The following is a 19,816-nucleotide window of genomic DNA, read 5'->3' on the forward strand; positions in this document are numbered from 1 at the left end:
ATTTTTTATTACTCTAATAGTGAATAATATAATATAATAATATTTACTATTAGTATAATGAAAAACGGGCAGAAAACAAAGAATGTGGAACTTCCCCTGTGTTCTTGACACTGGCTTTGCAACTTCTAAAGCTGGGGTCCAAGGCAGTGCCAGGGGTCACAAGAGGCAACCCAGAGGTTGCAGCTGCGACTCCTGGTGATCGCTAAATAACGTCCATGGAGGTGTTGATCGCCCAGTAATTACCAAAACCTGCAGAATAGGTAATTCCTTGATGCTCAATTTGCACCTGAAGTAACACACTAACTAGAATGGTGGCTTTAGTAGCTTAGAATCAAGATGACGTCAGATTTCAGGATTATAAAATATGTAAATTTTAAGGGTCTTCTTGAAATTTGGAAAGGAAGGGACATGTTTAATTTTGACGAGCCGAGTATCCCAATTCATGGGCAATTTCCATAGAAAGGTTGATTTCTTTTTATTATTTGGGATCTCAAAACACATGAGTTCTGTGACCGAGATCGCTACTTTCTTCATAGACTTTCTGTTTTTTGACACTATATAGCCGTGGGTGGACATAGGATTTAATTCATCTCAATAAGTCTTACAAGTACAGAACCTCCAGATGAGACTGGCCACAGATGAAAAATCTGTTGGCTGGACCACTGGTGGATTGAGAGGAGCTGGAAGAAATAGATGGAGAACTGTGTGATTGAACAGAATATTTTTATTTTTCTGCATTGCCAAATGCATTGGACCCCAGCCAACCTATGCAACATGAATGAATACACAATGTAACGGGTTGAACATTGATAAAATTACCATTTGCGGTTACTCCAAGATTCCTTTAATATATACATTTTATACACTTCTCTGACTTTATGTAAACACTTGGATTTCAAATACATTTTATTTGGCATATTTTCAAATTTCAGATGCAATTCCAAAAGCATTGTCAGTTTTACATGTGCTGGAGCATGTGATTAAGACCAGGGAGGTGTCGTCAAAACCTATATTAAACGGCAATTTTGAGATAAAGGAGGTAATTTGACGCACCTCCATAAGGGCCATCAATACTTTCCCTCGGAAGGAGGCAACACTCACCTAGTGAAGCGAGTACATAGGTGCGAAACCCAATGATGATGCCGCGCATTAAGACACCATAGTGGTGATTACTTACACCACCAGTGACAATGTTTGGTTGAGGTTTTCGAGTCGACACTTGAGACGCCTAGACTCTTGAAAACCAGCAGAGTTCACTCTCCTTTGATTACTATTATTGCAATGGTGGAAGCTGAGTGAACCCTTCACACACTTCTACCTCCCCCTTTGATTTTTTTGGTCATAAGTTTAGTTCCACATATGCTGTTTTCATCTGCTGAGTGATGAAAGGAAGGAACTAGAGCATGTGTAAATCCCCTTTATAACTGTGATATAGAGTAAAGCTCCACATATTTCCAGTATTGATTGACATGCTTACAATTCTTCCAGTATGTCTAGAATTAATGTGGATGGGTCGATGCTGATTCATTTACAGTCTTTGATGAGAACTTTTGAGGATTCACTTTTTTCTGGAGGCATAGTGGAAGGAGTGTTTCTCCTTCACTTATCTCAGGTTATATATTACAAGGGTCCATGCTATTGCAGTCATCTCCAGATTTAAATTGTTAGGGTTTATTCTGGTTGTGGATGTTGTGGATTGTATTGTCTGGAGTCATATACTGAAGAGTCGGTACTACTAGGGGCATCCACAGCCTTTGAATGGTGAATGCTGATTGTAGTATCTTCAGTATCAGGTCGGAAGTGCTAATGCTGAGTCATTTATCTACAGTATAACATCAGGATGGTGGATGTTGCTTTTGTTATCTGCAATCCTGGATCAAAATGGTTGAAGTTTCTTGTGTTTATTTATAGACTTACTTTGCAAAAGTTGCTAATACTTTGTATGTATGTCTGTTATACACATTCTTAGATGTTGATTGCTGCTTGTATGATCTCCAGTCTTAGGGTGGGCGGGTTGATGCAGCTTTAGTTATACACAGTTTGAGATAGGAAAGGCTTTTTCATTTGGCAACAGCCAGTGATCAGGAGGGGTGCTGGTTTTGATAACACCATCACTAGAACACATGGTATGGTGCTGTTTCAATTATCTGGTGTACATTCATCTATCGGTAGGACTGATGCTGCTTCTGTTAACTATGGTACAGTCTTTGATCACAATGCCTGATGTTGTTTCTTTTAGCTATGCTATAATCTTAGATCAGAAGGGCTAATGCAACTCCTCAGTTTGCAGGGCTGATGCTGTATCTCTAGTTGTATATATGGAGGATTGGTGCTGCAGGACTAATATCCACTCCTAGATTGGACTGGTTGAAGCTGCACTGGTTATCTACAGTCTTTTAGTGGTGTAACTGATGTTTTTTCAGTTATCTCCAAACTTAGACCATTGGGGTTTTGTTAATGTCTTAGATCAGAAGGGCTGATCCTGATTCAGTCTTCCATTGGAAAGTTTTAGGGTGCTTCTGTTATTGCTAGTCCTAGATCGGAATGGCTGCTGGTATTATTTCATATCCTGGATTGAAGTCTCAGTTATATGAAGTCTGTGCGCTACTAGACTGGGTGTTGCTTGTACTTCAGGGGTATGAATGCTGGGTGCTATTTCAGGCCTTGGATGGATCAGGACAAATCATCTAAGCTCACTTTTGCAACTATTGAGACCTGTGATGCTTCATGGGCCATGGCTTCAAGCAGTAGAAGACTGGTGCTTCTTCCTTTAGCTGAGATCAGAAGGGAGCTGTGCTGCTTCATGAATATCAAGAGTGATATTGAAGGAGGCTAGAGCTGCTTCGTATATCTGAAGTTTGAGAGCGGAAGAATTGGTATTTAAGTCTGCAGCTGTAGAGTAGATGTTCTTCATCGCGAATCGGAGGTCTCAAAGTGGAGGAATCTGTGGTGCTCTGGTGTTGCATCACTGATGTGGTGTTTTTCATGGGAGGTGCTTCCTGTGGTACTTCAGACCTCAGATGGAGTGATTCAGGCATTTTTGATTATCTGTTTGGCATGTTCATGTACACCTTGTTGTCATCTGAAGATGAAAGAAATAATTAATTTTCAAAATTAAGCATCTGTTGTCTTTAAATATTTCATTGCACTATTCTAGAAAAAGCAAAATAAGAAAAAAAACATAAGATGTGTATCACAAAATGTGCACTCTTACTAAGTTACCATATAAATATTGCTGGAACACTGTATCTAAAACCACATAAAGTCCATGGTGATGCATTACCATGCATCAGGTCCATGGCATCTTCAGACGAACAAATGAAAAAATTTGTATTTGTCGATTACAAAATCTGTGCATTCACCAAACTGCCATTTGAATAGTCCCTGGGGACTGTCAGCCTTGAGAGGGTGTCTACCTTCATATATCTGGGGGTAACATTGCAGGAAAATTTATCTTGGGACCGCCAGATAGTACGATCTAGGGTTAAACTGTCCCAACTGTCGGGCGCAATTTTGAAGGTGGCCAATACTTCTTCCTTCAAGCCCATAAGTCCGGCCCTTGAAACTTATAGGTCCCAGGCCAAGGCAGCGGCCATGTATGGCAGTGAGTTGTGGGGGCATAAAGCGGTGAAGGACTTATCAACAGTTGAAAATAGTTTCTTAAGGCGCCTATTGGCTCTCCCACGTGCCACGCCACTTCTGCCTCTGAGAATGGACATGGGTCTCCCCCCTATTGCAGAGGAGCTTGTGTCAAAACCAGTGAAGTTCTGGCAAAGGCTCTGGTCTACGAATGAACTTCATCACTATAGGGAGGATCTTACCCACGTCATGAGCTTGAACTGCAGTGGCAAAATCCCCTGGCTTGCCTTTGTGAAAAACGAACTGATTGCCGCGACCTCTGGGAGGACCCTGCGCGAGGCTGTCAAACAATCTCGCGCAAAGCCCTGTCACAAATTTTTAAAGATAGTTCCCTTGCACACTTGATGGACGCTCAAAACAGCGGCACCCTTACTTTGCGATTTTTAGAATCCAAAAATTCATATGCTTTTGAACCTTTTATGGATTTTATCTTCCCTATCCTGGCGAGGAAACTGTTTGTTCAATGGAGGCTTGGCACACTCCCTATTAACTCATACACTTGCAAGTGGACCAACGGGGACGATAAAACATGTCCCTGCTGTAACAGCCACTTGGAAGATGATCTCCACATTTTGTTTGTGTGCCCCGCATATCAAAGGGCCAGGAAACATTGGATAGCGCCATTATGCAAGAACCTAGGGTTCAGAGAGTGTGCACAGGCATACAGGATCCTGAAAACCAGTACCCTGGGCCATATTGTGTTCGCTGTTTCCAAATTTCTTATGGCTATATGGTTGATTAGAAAGAAAAAAACCTCTGAAGCCTCCTGAACTTTCTAGTGTTTTTTAATTCTTTCCCCGCTGGGCGAGTGAATTTTATTTTATGTATTTTTATTAAAAAAAATGTATTTTATTGTATGTAATGTCTTGTACTGCATCTTTTATGGTCTATATGGCCGAAATAAAGAATTTTTGGATTTGGATTTGGAATAATGCACAGAAGAGCACTCTTACAAAGAATACTACACAAAATCCATATTACTACATTACCATGCACCAAATCCATTGTATTTTCACCTCAGTACTACACTAAAATATAAAATATAGATAGCCTTATTACATAACAGCTTTGCACTGTCATATGCCAAACCTTTAAGATCCTCGTAGCATCATCATCATACTGTCAAAACAAAGTTAACATAGGGAACTAGAGCAAACCTATTATATTAAATCTATAGTGCACATCACTGTCATATTATTGAACACTAACTGTTTATAAGTCCACAGTGTGGTAGAATGCCAGCGTGCCATCTCCACCACAAGGTCCTAGATGTGGCAGAGCTCTGCTGTACCAAATCCATGGATTACCTTAAATCTGGTGGCGATATATTGGGTTCAATGCATAGTATGGCCTTAGCCATGGTAGGGCTCTGGTCTACCAAATCTGAAGCATGGTCAGTGACGCAGTAGCCAAGAGTGGCACATGCACTGCACTATTGTATTGTATTATAATTGCATTTATATACCACTAACTACCCCTGATGAGGCGCTGACGCGCTTTTTCGGCTAGTTACATGCTACTCTGGAACCCATAAAGGATTAGTGGTGAATTGTATAGTGAAATATTAAATTAATTTGAGTGATGGATATGTTAGTCAGTTATTTGGATTGAGAAGGATAGTGGATACATCTATATTCATTATTTTGTGTGACAATGTGCTGTAAAGCAAAAACTCCCACAAGACTTCAGAGCAGACAGGCAGAATTAGATGCCCTGATATATTCTGCTAAGAGCCAATGATTCACTAGAGCAATTCACTTTAAATGACACAAATTAAGACATTTATTTATGGGTTTTTTAAAGCACCATGTGCAGTTTTTAAGCCATGTCAGAGCTCATATGGGAAGGGAAAACAGTAGAAGTGATGGTAAGTATGGGGACAGGGTAGCCAAAGTAGTTTTAATTACAAGACTCTTGCAATCTTAGAAGAAGGTAAAGCCTCTGTGGTGGGAAGTTTACGCTCTCAGTGGGCAACGGAAGAAAGGCGAACCTAAGATTCTGTAAGGCTGGATGTTGGTACAAACGTCAGATGGACTGCAAGTGAAGTGAAGGTTGCCTGTAGCTGTGCTGGGGAAGGAGCTTCCTACAGATGAACATTGGTTGTGCATGGGCCATCAGCCACACGTTCAGGGCCTGGCCGGGCAGAAGGCCAGTAAGTTCTGGAAAGTCCCCTTTGTCTCCAGGCTGAAAACTAAGCCTGTGAAAAGGAAGGCAGGAGAGCAGCCATTAATTGCCTTTTACACAATATGCAGTCTAGACTTGAGAGTTCTCTTTAATTGGATTTTAGTTCATATCTGTCCAACTAGATGTGATGCAGGGCAGTACTAGTATGAGTTCTTTGGGCCTTCAAAATATCCTTAAATGGCGGTCCAGATTAGAAGCCATGTCAATAGTTCAGTCCAGTGTTGACTGTAGTGTGAGCCACAGCAATTTAGTGGTGGAACTGGAGAAGAGGAAGGACTCTACATAGTTGTCTCAGAAGTCGAAACATCCTCTCATTGACTATGTTTAAATGAGTAAAGAAGGAAGACTCATTGCCCACCCAAGTTGTGTTTTTCACCACTGGTTTCACTGTCTCCTCATCAAGTCAAGCCAATAGGAAGGAAAAGGTGAGGGAGCTGCCATCTACATGTGAGGGATCAACCATTTTCACTATTTAGGTGTAACTCCAACTTCCTCAGATCAATGACATAATCATCTATAGACAATAGATGAATTGTCGTTTGGCACTTGTCAGTCAAAGTGATATCTTTCTAGCATTCCACTCATTTCAGGTAAGCAATGAAGATCATGTATTTAATAACAATTTCATACTCAATAAGAACGTGTGCTATTTCCTGACTAAACTCAGGTAAATTATCCGGTGTTTCTTCTCCTTCAGCCCACAGAGTATGCATCTAAGTGTATGTTTTCACTCCACGCTAAAGCTGCTGCCGCAAACTGTTGCACATTCCTCCACTTTGCATATTTCAGAGGTGGTTGTCGTGGATAAGTTAAGAAAAGTGGAGGTTGTGTCACGTTCTGCATTTTAGTGGGGGGGGATTCATAATAAAAATAACACCAACCTACTTTATAAAGGAGGAAGGTAAGTTTTTCTTTTGTCTTATAATTGTTCACCAACTTAAACTGCTTCTGAGGTTTGTTACAAAGTCAAAATCAACCAACTGCTGCTATTTGTATGCAAATAGAATGTACTCTGTCTACCACTTTATTCAAAGCTTAACTCATATAATGTTAAGTAACTTCTGTATGTTCGCTTAAGAATACAAGTCATAACTGTAAACAGCTTAAGATAAAGCAAACTATGTACCAAATGTCAAAGATGGCTGCTCCATTGACTAACAATGACTAAATGAGCTTAAAGTAGAAGATATATGCAATAAAGTCACAACAAGTCTATTATATTTAATAGGCTGTGACCCAACGCTCAATCATGTCAATATCTGTACAAAGATGTACTCTGTCAAGGTTGACCTACTGCTAATAGTTCTAGCGAGATGACATTGTTGAGTAACAAAAAAATCACAAATATACTACCAGCAACAGACGTGGTCCCAATTTTCGAATATAGCCCCCAGGCAGACGTGCCATGTGTCAGTATGTCAAGAGGAGATTGGGGATTGGAAAGGTGGCCCATAACTGGCAGCGAATACCAACCAAAATGATCTGTGTTGCTCTGAAGCGCTCTGCCCCACAATCTCTACCTCTCTTAGTGGCTGAATAATTTTCCAAAGCCAACAAAACTGCATGGCTCCCCTTTCAATTTCACATAATATGGATCAGGAAATGAACTTGAACAAAATCAGCTCTCCATTAAGCATGGGCGGATTTTGCGAATTGGCAATCCGCGAACTTGCGTATTTACGGATTCGCAATCCGCAAAATCCGCGAACTCTCGCGAATTTGCGGATTTTCTTTTTTTTTGTGTTCGCAAGGATTTCTGCCAGTTCGCGAGGGTTCTGTGCCAGTTTGCAATTGCGAACTTACTTGTCGGCTCGCAACGGCCGCGACTATGTTGTTTCTACAACTGGTTCATCATCACAGGTTCACAGCACCCTCTGTTTCACCACTGCCACCCTCTGGTACACCCATGCCACCCTCTAGTACATCACTGCCACCCTCTGGTTGGTTTATCACTGTAGATTATGGGGGTGAAAAAAAGCAAGCACACCTGCCCTGCTTCAACTGACATGAATTAATTTGGGGTTGATTAATGTGTCACTGAATTTAAACTTCCAGTCTGGCTGGCACCTGCTTCCTTATCTGTAATTTGCTTTCTGTTGCAGTGCAATTTTTTTTTCACAGGACCTTTGTGGCCTATAGTTGCAAGTAGGCAAATGAACTCTGAAGGGGCCCCTCAGGAAGCACTACAGGGAATGGTTACTAATGATAAGATTGAACTTTTGCACCTGCTGAGTGCTTTCAGTTATGTCTGTAATTGCTTTCTGTTGCAGTGTAATTTTTTTAACAGGACCTTTGTTGTATACTTGTAGCTATTGTCTGAGCCTGCTGTGAGGGTCCGAGCAGGGTCATAGAATAGTTGCAAGTAGGCAAATGAACTCTGAAGGGGCCCCTCAGGAAGCACTACAGGGAATGGTTACTAATGATAAGATTGAACTTTTGCACCTGCTGAGTGCTTTCAGTTTTGCAAAAATCCAAATATCCAGCAGCATCCACAAAAAGTAATCCTTCCAGGTCAAGATCCAAATCAAAGTGACCAGCACATGAAGAAAGCACTGGGAGGAGCCTGGTGGACAGGAACAGGAAATTGGAGACTGTGGGGCACTTCCTTCCTCCCACCCCCACCCCCCAAAATGGACTCCTTGCAAAGAAAAAGTGCAGGCAAATGTCAACCTGAGGAGTTATTCTGATAAAAATCATAATTTTCAAGGTTTATGCTGCCTGCTGGTGGATTTCTTGTGCGAAATTGCAAATTTTGCAATCTCGCAATTGCGAGATTGTCGCTGCCCGCCGCATCTACGTGTTCGCAAGTCTTTACTCCCGCGAAATTGTATAGTATTCTAGTTGGCAAGTGCGACCAAAGCAAAAAATCCGCTTCGCACGGATTTTATGAATTTTCGGCAAGTTCGTGAGAGTTTGCGGATTGCGAATTTACCGAAAATCCGCAAAATCGGCAAGCGGAACGGATTTTACGCCCATGCTTACTCTCCATCTCAACCTTTCCTTTAGGATTCCTTCTATGAGAGTACGTCCATGAGAGTAGTGTTACTTAAAAGACAACTATTGACAAATTATCTAAAACCACAGAGTGTTGGGGTAAATATCTTAAAATTGTACTCATCCCAGCAAAAAAATGTTTGTAAGAACACAGATCTCCAACAAGGTAAGAACCACGCTGCTCTTTCTATGTTTCAGCCACAGCTTAACCAAACCAACTGTCAGCACCCAGAACCAACTTTCTCCAACATGTCATTAGGTAGACTGTACTGGTGACCTATGATGTTGGCCTGCCATATTTAGGAAGAGAGATCGACATCTGGTTGTGTGACTCAAACAAACAATGCTACACCTTTGGATTGGTGTGGACTTGGGCCACATGTGACAATCATGTGGTTAACAATAGGTGGGAGACCTGGGCATGGCGATACAGGTGCACAAGAGGTCTAGTCAATGATTCCTAGAAATGGTTTGTCAACAGCTGCATTGTTCAAAGCATAGAATGTCCAAGCCCTCTTTGACATGCTGAGCATAGTTACTGTGTGGGTCTTCAACCCATTTATTACATCTTTGTTAATGTGAAGACTATTCAAGAGTGTGGATAAACAGAGTGCAAGACTAGGGATGTTCTTTGGGAAAAAAAGATTGGATCCTTTTAAACGGGATATCTAAACATGGATATGATGACTATATGTGAATTGGTGAAACATCTTATTAACATATTTTCAAAGAAGGCACATGGTGGGCCATCGATTAGCTTAGAGATGAACTAGTCCTTGCAAATGACTTTGCTTTGCCACCACTGCATTTTTCTGTTTCTGAAAAGGATGCTATATATCGCTGTGAAGATGGCAAGGATTTCCAGCAAAGAAGTGGTGAACCACTTCTCGGTGATGGTAAGGAGATGGGGTGAGCTTGACTTTAAGCAAATCACAGTTTTGGGGATACCCGTGGAGGCAGACCTAAAATGCAGTTTTTCCATGTAGAGTTGTCTGGTGGAGAATATTCGTGGTTTCAGTACAGTAGGTTATGGTGTAGATATTTTCTGACAGCCACCGTCACTTGCCTCTTTATAGTAGCCAGTTTGTCAAGACTCACTTGCCTGTGAGAGGCAGGTGGGTCTAGGCCGCAAGTAGTCACCAGCATAGACTGAATGCAAATAGTAGGAGAGACTGAAGTTTAAGTCATTGCTGCAGTGTCCTTGGAGTAGATTCGTGCTTTTCAGGGAGGTGAATAATTGACTGAAGAACAGGGAGTTGGGCAAGCTGATTATGTACAGAATGTTTACCAGAAATGTGCTGGTTTTGGATGCCTGCTTCCATTGAAGATCGGGTCCTGGGTGCTGGTGTTTCGTGTGTGACTGGCCATCTGTGTCTGTGATTATTTTGGTGGCATAAGTATGTGTTTTGATGTTTTGATTGTCTCACACTTCATTTATCTCTCAGGGTTTTTTATCTGTTGATTATCATTCTGATGTATTGTCCAATTATGTTTTTATCCTAAAAAGACTTTTTATTTGAAATATTATATATTAATTAACAAATGTTTTATTGTATGGATTTTTGAGTTCCTTATCCTTGTGCGTATTATAGTCGTTTTTTGGGTTCATACAGGAATGTGTATGTGTATTCTGTGACTGTTTGAATGTGCACTATAGATATGTAAATATATATAGTTGAAAATAGATTCACAGTAGTCCCAAGAGATGCTTTTCTTCCTCTTCTCCTTACATATTCGTACAGGGATAAGTGTTCCCCTCAATTCAATTTCATTTGAAATGTTTTCTTCTCTTTAGAATTATTTTCACAGGATATCAGATGCTTTCGACTAGGGAATTTTCCACCCTACAAGCTCCTCACCATCTAAAACAAATATTCATCACCTACATGAAAATAGAGCCTGCCTTCAGCCACCTGATCAAATTCTGATGAAACCATATGTATTTGCTCTACCTTGAGATTAAAGAGACTAAGCAGCATTGATCTGTCTCAGAGAAAGCACCATGAGACCTTATGGTGAACTTGCGCTCTATAAATTCCCGATAACATAACAGGAAGCATTAGGTTACTAATAAATATTAGCCAACTGGCGTTCAAAAACCTCTAAAGAAGAATCTGAAGTCCTCAGTGTTGAGGAGTGTATTGGTAAATTTACCTGCAAGCCATGGATGCCTTCTTCTAGATGGAAGGCAGAATATGGCACAATTCCTATGGTGTTATTTTTCTCCAGTGGGGAGCTCTTCATGAAGTCCTGGTAGGACGTCATTGTGATGTGTGTGAAATGTCCTCACTAAGACTGAGCTCCTTCGTACCACCATTCATGCATAAATGTTAGTGTAGAGCCCTCGCCACCGACCCCCGCATCCGAAGAGCGACCTCCGGCGGCAGATCATTCTCCTACCTCGTCACCAAGACCTGGAACACTCTCCCAATACTCCTACAGCAGACCCAATACCTACTTACCTTCAGGAGGCTAATCAAGACCTGGCTATTCAAGCCGTAGCATAATCCCCCTTGCGCCTTGAGACCCTCATGGGTGAGTAGTGCGCTCTACAAATCTCCTGATTGATTGATTGATTGAGACATCTAGAGCAAGCATTCTGTGGGATAGAGGCCAGCACAGATGAATGACTGTGGTGTTTTCAAAGTGACAAAGGCTATTAGAGAAAAGGAAAGCAAAGAAAAGTCTGTATGCACCGAGTAAATTCGAATACAATGGACACCCTGTTTGCATTTGGGGAAGATGAAGGTGCCATGTATGTTAGGTAGATTCTCCGTCTATATAAGATGAATTTTCAACTCTAAATGTCAAAATCTTGGAGAACCTAACAACACCTTATTCAAACGTTTGAAAGGCTGCATGAAAGGATGTGGCCAAGATTTACTAACGTTGTACAAGGATGCTCATGCGACAAAAAGCAACAGGAATGATGGCACTGATCAACTTTAGTCCGTGAAAGGTATTCAGCACTGAATGCCTCAACAAGTGTTGTGTTCAATGTCATTGTTATGCATAGTGTGAAATCCTGATCCAGAATGGGTGTTAGAGGGTGGTAACTGTGCAATCACCAAGAAGAGTCAACACAAACCCATTCCTACTAAAGTGACACACATTAGTATGCCGTAGCATTGAGTGGAATTATACTCCCTGATCAAAGCAATGGCTAACAATAGTCAAAAGATGGAGGCCAACATTGCATGGATTTAGATGCGTACTAAGTGTAACAGCTAAGTACGGGTTGCAAAAGAGGCACATATATTACACATTTTAACCCTGGGTAGATATCCATCTAGAAAAACAAATGTACTGAAGGGTATACCGCAAGTATAAAAGCCATATAAATTACTGCACCATTACACAATGCTAAGTGCATTTAGCGTGCACAAGCATATCATTATGGGCCAGATGTACGAATGATTTTAGGGGTCACAAATGGAGATCCGGGCCATTTGTGACCACTAAAACGCCATTTGGAGTGCACCAGCTCTATTTTGTGAGTTGGTAACCTTTTACTGACTCCCAAAATAGGGTTTGCAAGTCGGTAATAGAAAGGGGTGTGCCAAGGGTGTCCCTTTCCAATAACGAGTTGGAGGGGATGGACGACTGCTTTGCCAATTGCAGTTTGCCAACTTCTTCAAGTAGGTGGTAAGCCAGCCTCAAACAAAAATGGGTTCCCAGGGGGCACCTTCACCTTTGTTAATGGTACCGAAAACGTTTTTCAATAGCAGGCCGTGGCCCCACGGATACCTGCCTACCCTTAAAAAAAATTACAGAATCGTTTAATTTTTCTTTTTGGGCTGCATCCCAATTTGCTATACGGAAAACAGGCTGCATTTTAAAAAAAGAGTTTCTTTATTTAAAAGCAAACAGAGACATGGTGGTCTGCTGTCCACAGCATACCACCATCCTTGTGCTATTGCCTATTCCAATAGGTCGCAAACTGCGACCTGCCTCGTGAATATTGACGAGGCACCTCCCCTGCGACCCATTTAGGAATCGCTAATGTGTCTGAGACACATTAGTACATTTCATTTTACGGGTCTCTACTTGCGAGTCGCAAAAAACTGCAATTAGAGACTCGCAAAATAAAATATCCAACTGGGTCGTTGGAGCACGAAGCATTGTTTATGAGACAATGAGCAATTTCTGTTGTTTTGCTCCAGCTGATTTATGCCTAATATTTAATTGCTCAGTTTTCGGTAAATCTGCTCATGTGACCTTTATAACAATGCAGAGGCAGAAATGTCCTAAGTATTTGAGGGCTGTGAATCATCTGAAGAGGCAGGATAAAATACCGTCCATGGTTCAAGTGGTGCATGATAGTAACATCCAAGCAAATATAATGGACAAGTTTAGGCAGAGACAAAATGTATGTGACACTTTCTGCCACATCAAGGCACATCACAAACAGTGCTACCTGTAGATTTAAATCCCCTTCTGCAGTGGACAGCAATGGTGTCTGTGTAAATGGAAAGGATGCATTCAAAGCATTTGCAAAACCAGAAGGAAAAGGAGGTATAACAAACACCGCCTCGCTCTAGCTCCTTCAGCAAAGCAGAACATGGTTAACCCAGGTCCACTGAAAAGACAAAGCATCACACCAGAAAACTTGAAGAAGAAGACAGTTTATCTAGTGTGTCACCTTCGGGATATTCAAAAGTCCATCAATGTCTTCTCAGTCAGAAGAAGCGGATCCTATACAGATGCACCAGAAAGGCCCACTGTCACAGACTTAAGGCCAAGGAACTTCTCATGTCTTAAGCAGTATGGTCAAGGAGTGGAGGTAAAAGTCATTGAGTGCAGTGGTGTGGAGTGCGTCACAACATCACACAGGTTTGTCCTTTATCAATCCTACTAGTGGAAGATTTGCAGTTCTATACTACACACTGGCAGGTTGGAAACTTGTTATTCGCAAGTGGTGTGATGTTACCGTTCAAGCGAAATACATCTCTAGGATTAAAATTAAAAGGCTTTTTAAGGTGAGCAAGGCTTAGCTAAGAGAAGATTTTTAGCTTAGCATTATGTTCAACAAACTAGCCAAAACAAACTTGAAATGGTACAATATGGAGGCAAACAAGGGAATCTACGAGAAAAATGTTGGAGACAGCTGGGGTACATGAGGGTGCAAAGAGATGCAGTTGTCGTGGAAATGGTGGGGCACATGCATCAACCTATTTAGGAAGTGCAAACGGTGCGAATCGGTAAATTCGGCTGTTTGCACTTCCTAAATACGTTTTTGGGATGCATCAAACACTTTTTCAGAATTCGCATTTTTTTGCATTTCTTAAAAATGCGAATGCATTTAAGGAATCGCATTTGTGCGATTCTTTAAATGCAATGCATCAATCTAAAAAAAATGCGAATTTTGAAATTGGAAGTGCAAATTACCACGAGGTTGACCCTCGTGGTAATTTGCGAAAATCTGTCAAAAAGCAAAAAAATGCATTTTTTAAACTGTCATGTTACAGACACACATGTCCTTAGGACATGTGTGTGTGAAACATGCACTTTCAAATGCATTTCAGGGGTGCAGGGGGGGGTCCTTTGGACCCCCCCCTGCACCCTTGGAATGCATCAACAAATTGCGAATTTGTAAATGCCTTCCCATTGACTCCTATGGGCCTTTTGGCCCATAGGAATCAATGGGAATTGCGAAAATGCACTTAAGAATTCGGTATTTATTTGGGATTCGGTAAAAATTGCGATTTTTACCGAATCACAAATAAATACCGAAAAAAATTATGCATAGCATTTTGCAATTCTTAATTTGCAATTCGGTATTTTTCGCAAATTAAGAAGTGCAAAATGTCTCAATGATGCATGTGCCCCGGTGTTTCTAACAGCCTGATTCATCATTCTCCCGTTTTGCGAGCCCCTAATAGCGATTCATAACGAATCGCTATTAAGGACTTGCAAAACGGGATTCATGTAGAAATTGCATAAAGAAATGCGATTCCTACACATTCCTTATTTGCGATTAGCAAATTGCTAATCGCAAATAAGGAATAACTCCCCATTTATTCCTATGGGCCAAAAGGCCCATAGGAATGAATGGGGAGTATTCCTTATTTGCGATTAGCAATTTGCTAATAGCAAATAAGATAGCGATTTAAAGGGTGCCAGGGGTGTCCAAAGGACACCCTGTAGCACCCCTTAAATGCAAATCGAAACAGGTGTTGCGCACACACATGTCCAAAGGACATGTGTGTGTGCAACATGCAACTTAGAAAAATGCTTTTAAAAGCATTTTTCTAAGTTTTCGCTATTTACCAAGAGGTTTGACCTTGCGGTAAATAGCGGGCCGAAATTGCGAATTCGCAATTTTTAAATGGATGATGAATTGCATTTAAGGAATCTCACATAGAGATTCCTTAAATGTAATTCCTCGCAAAATAGCGAAATCGCTATTACCGATTTTTGCATTTGGGATGATGAATCCCAATGCAAAACTAGCGCTCGCAAAGGGCCAGATTCTCAGAATCTGGCCCTTTGCGAGCCGATTTCGGCTTGATGAATCAGGCTGTAAGTCTTTAGATCCAGAGACTTTAGTGAGACACCATCAGGCTCCTGCATCCTTTTGATGAAGCTAGCTTCATTATCCTATCCCAAAACAGTATGGCTGCAGTCAATGCCTGGAACAAAGCTACATGTCTAAGAGAGTTTGATCACAAAAACTTGGAATGATTCTCTGTATTGATTCGGTTTGTCCAAGGAAACTGAATTCTGGAGCATCACAGGTCACTGCACTACGGATATCAGGCATACAATTAAAATGCAGTCAAGAGACCATCCACTACAGTCTTTCAAACATACAGCAGTAACAAGGGAATCCTTCACCGCAGAGCATCAACAGTACACCCACAGATTGCCTTCCCACCAGAATCCCGCCGTCTAGTGTGCTACATCTATGGCATTGCCACAGGATTTCTGTACTGCAAGAAGCCAGGCACAGTGCACTGTAGTGTGCCCATCCTGACACCTCATAGGCGATGCCTCTAACATAGTTTATCTTAGACAATCATCGGAGCCCTGAGCTATTTTGTGCCAGATGAAGAACATCACAACAGATATCCGGCGGGTGTGTCAATTTACAGTATTCACAAGATATAGGGTATTCCAACAGGAACAATGCGCTACAGGTGCTAAATTTAGAATCTTTCCACTGTATTTCTGTATTGAGGATAGCACATTAGCACATAAATCCGGCACTACAGAGAGCCATAGAGTGGTCGAGATTCCCACAGGAATTGTGGACCAGGGACAGCCAGCTCCAATGAGTAAGTAGTTGAGCACCAGTGAGTTGGCAATAATCCTGCACTTACCAGCACTAGACCCACCTTTGTTCTTCTGCCTCGCACAGAAATACACCACACACATGATGATGATGGTTAGAACGACGTCTCCTGCCACCACACCCACCAGAGTTCCTGTGTCTATTCGGTAGCAATTGCCACAGTCCATAGCTGGAGGAAGAGGGATGAAAAAAGCAGAAGTCACTTAGGATTCAGTCATGACATTATTACATACAGAGACAGCCAATCACAGGGCACAAAACCATCATTGTAGAGTAAGATAGCAGCCACCCATGTGGTCCAGGTGATGGATAGACCTCAAGGGACTGTTGCTCCAATGTACTGATTCTGCTTGAAATTACAGGGGGCAGTGCAATCACAAATCAGTGGGTTTGAAACCCATTGGACCTGCCTTCTCCAGAAATCTGTAATAAATTCATGTGGATTGGTGCCACTAAGAAACACTCCTGTGCTTCCATTAAAAATTCATAAGATGGATTTATCGGTTCACACTTGCATGAAAACCACTTGTGTTCAAAAGCAAAAGCATTTCTGAACTGACTCATTCTTTAAGCTCCGGTGAGAAAGTGAAACCGACTTACCATCCAGTAATAGGAAAGAATTCAATATGTTGTAAACAATTATCTATTTAGGTGGACCAACATGAGAGATAGATGAATTACCTACAAGGCCATCAGATGCAAGAATCAGGCATATCTGACCAGGAAACTAACTAGTGAGGATAGAAAACACCACAACATACACCAGGACATGAGCCGATTCAAGGCGGTATTCACGCTTCACCAACCCCTAAATTACACCTTTGGTAGTGCTTTAGAGTTGCATTTTGTAACTGTAACAAATTGAGTCTGCCAGGATCTTTACAACCTGGACCGCTGTGAGTTATTTCTGATGTGATCTGGAGCCTGAGGAGAAGGGCCCAAACAAACGTGCTTTGGTATTAATGGTGATCATTGAGCTTCCAGTGCAGCCCCTGCCACCATAAGAAACACCTGCATTGTATCTGATCACCATGACAGAATTAGGAGGCAGCAAATATTAACCCCTCCCCTGCTGATGACGGAACCGCTCAGTCATCAGCCGCGGTGGCGCTGTGCTGATGACGGAGCGGTTCTGTCATGGCCCGCCGACGCTCATGCGCGGCGCGAATTCCGCGCCTGCGCTGAGCGTTCTATTGAGCGGGCGGGGCCATGACGGAACCGCTCCGTCATAAGCACAGCGCAACCGACGCTGGTGATGGCGCGGTTCCGTCACCAGCATGCGCCCGCCGCATTTCCGCCCGCCCCCTTAGCACTGCGGCGGAATAGCCGCCGCAGTGAAGGGGTTAATAACTGGCAGTGCTTAATTTGTAAAAAAAAAAGTGCCAGTGCTGGCCTCAACAGGCCTCTACAGCTTGCACCACCCAGTGCCCCGGCCAGCACTGCTGATGGCAGTACAAACACACCTACGAACATCACACACCTTTAAGTGTGGCACTTCAGACTATTCCAGGCCCCCAAAGCTATAAGAATGGCTTGGGTGGCAGGTATTAGTCATTTTAATGTACATTGAATTAATACCCAACTGTTGTGCTCATCTCTAAAAAACACAAACCGCACGACAATGTGGTGGACTGCCATAAGAACCGGTGCGAACATTGGCGTTCCCCCTCAGAAGACGTTCAGAAATATCCCCTATTCTCTAGAAACATCGAGCATGTGTGGTATATTTAGATTTCTGCAGGGTCGCCTCTTGATAAAAAAGGTACCAAAGTGCAAAGATGTCTCGAAACACAGCTGACCTGCTGGCATTGTCTTTATCTCCAAAAGCAGCTCCCGCTATGGAGATAGGAGCTGCTATTGGGCAAAAAAGGTCACCAGAATCTCTACGTTCAGTGGGCTGAGCATAGATGGGGTGGATGAGTAGAGTTGTGTGATGGAACCACGCGTGCCATTACCATGCATGCCTTAACAACACTGGCTTCACAATGCATTTTTATACACACACACATTAATATATATTTGTAAAGATACATATATATATTACCTACTGGCGATAGCCAGTAGGTATATATAGTTAGGATTTTTTCTCTATGGGATTTCTGAAAATTCTATGTCTAATAACTTTGGCGTTTGTGGACGGAATTGGCTGAAATTGTCAGGAAAATGGCACATGCTGTTTCTGAGCAGCCCCTGAAAATTCGGGGGGGGTTTCGTCAAGCGGGGGCCGAGAAAAAAGGGGGGTCCCAAAACGTGTTTTTAACATTGAGTTTTCCATAGGGCGGTTGGACTCACTTTTAGCTCGAACGGCTGAATGGATTTCCACAAAACTTGGCAAAATTGTAGGGACTGGTAGCCCGATGTGCCTTTGCTATGTCTCAAGATATATGCTCCAGTGGTTTTTACGAAAATTAACTTTGAAAAATATATATTGGGCTACATTGGGCTATATATATGTTGGAGCCCAATGTAGCCCAAAGTAGCCCAATGTAGCCCAATGTAGCCCAAAGATGGCCACCAGAGACAAAAGAGCCCAAATGTAGCCCAAATATCAGCCAGATGTAGCCCAACTATAGCCCAGTGACAGAATGTCCCAGAGTGTTCTAAAGAACAACTAGAGCGCTAACAGTCTTACTTATGACAAAAGTATGGCACACCTGAAGTCATCTTGATTGGAATAAAGTGTTAACACTTAAAACATTTAATTTGCAAAGGAACAAAATGAGGGGTTTCATTTTGCCATAGAAATGTTATATATATTACCTACTGGCGATAGCCAGTAGGTATATATAGTTAGGATTTTTTCTCTATGTGATTTCTGAAAATTCTATGTCTAATAACTTTGGCGTTTGTCGATGTAATTGGCTGAAATCGTCAGGAAAATGGCACATTTTGTTTCTGAGCAGCCCCTGAAAATTTGGGGGGGTTTCGTCAAGCGGGGGCCGAGAAAACAGGGGGGTCCCAAAACGTGTTTTTAACATTGAGTTTTCCATAGGGCGGTTGGACTCACTTTTAGCTCGAACGGCTGAATGGATTTCCACAAAACTTGGCAAAATTGTAGGGACTGGTAGCCCGATGTGCCTTTGCTATGTCTCAAGATATATGCTCCAGTGGTTTTTACGAAAATTAACTTTGAAAAATATATATTGGGCTACATTGGGCTATATATATGTTGGAGCCCAATGTAGCCCAAGGTAGCCCAATGTAGCCCAATGTAGCCCAAAGATGGCCACCAGAGACAAAAGAGCCCAAATGTAGCCCAAATATCAGCCAGATGTAGCCCAACTATAGCCCAGTGACAGAATGTCCCAGAGTGTTCTAAAGAACAACTAGAGCGCTAACAGTCTTACTTATGACAAAAGTATGGCACACCTGAAGTCATCTTGATTGGAATAAAGTGTTAACACTTAAAACATTTAATTTGCAAAGGAACAAAATGAGGGGTTTCATTTTGCCATAGAGATGTTATATATATATATATATATATATATATATATATATTCACTGAAAAAACCATAGGTTAGAGACCATATATAGTTAGGAATTAGCATTTAAAAAACCTCGAAAATTCACTGAAAAAACCATAGGTTATAGACCATATATAGTTAGGAATTAGCATTTAAAAAACCTTATTTTACTCACACAAAACCATTGAAATTCCATATATAGTTAGTTGCACTAACTATATATCGCGCACCCGCAATCCAC

At 41.8% G+C, this 19,816-nt stretch overlaps 1 protein-coding gene across 4 annotated transcripts in view; it reads right to left on the reverse strand.

The window, feature by feature from the left end:
- Positions 1–706: 706 nt before the first annotated feature.
- The window catches only part of HCST (hematopoietic cell signal transducer), an 88,472-nt gene continuing 69,362 nt past the window's right edge, over positions 707–19,816 (reverse strand). For 3 of the 4 annotated variants that reach the window (XM_078655392.1, XM_078655390.1, XM_078655393.1), the window contains 2 exons: positions 16,140–16,280; positions 707–3,082 (listed from right to left, as the gene is read on the reverse strand). In XM_078655392.1, the coding sequence (XP_078511518.1) occupies positions 3,045–3,082; positions 16,140–16,280 (179 nt within the window). In that variant the 3' untranslated portion in view covers positions 707–3,044. The remainder of the gene's footprint in view (positions 3,083–16,139; positions 16,281–19,816) is intronic. The other variant, XM_078655391.1, reaches the window with a different exon arrangement.

Source organism: Lissotriton helveticus, chromosome 7 (assembly GCF_964261635.1).
Source record: "Lissotriton helveticus chromosome 7, aLisHel1.1, whole genome shotgun sequence".
Lineage (NCBI taxonomy): Eukaryota > Metazoa > Chordata > Amphibia > Caudata > Salamandridae > Lissotriton > Lissotriton helveticus.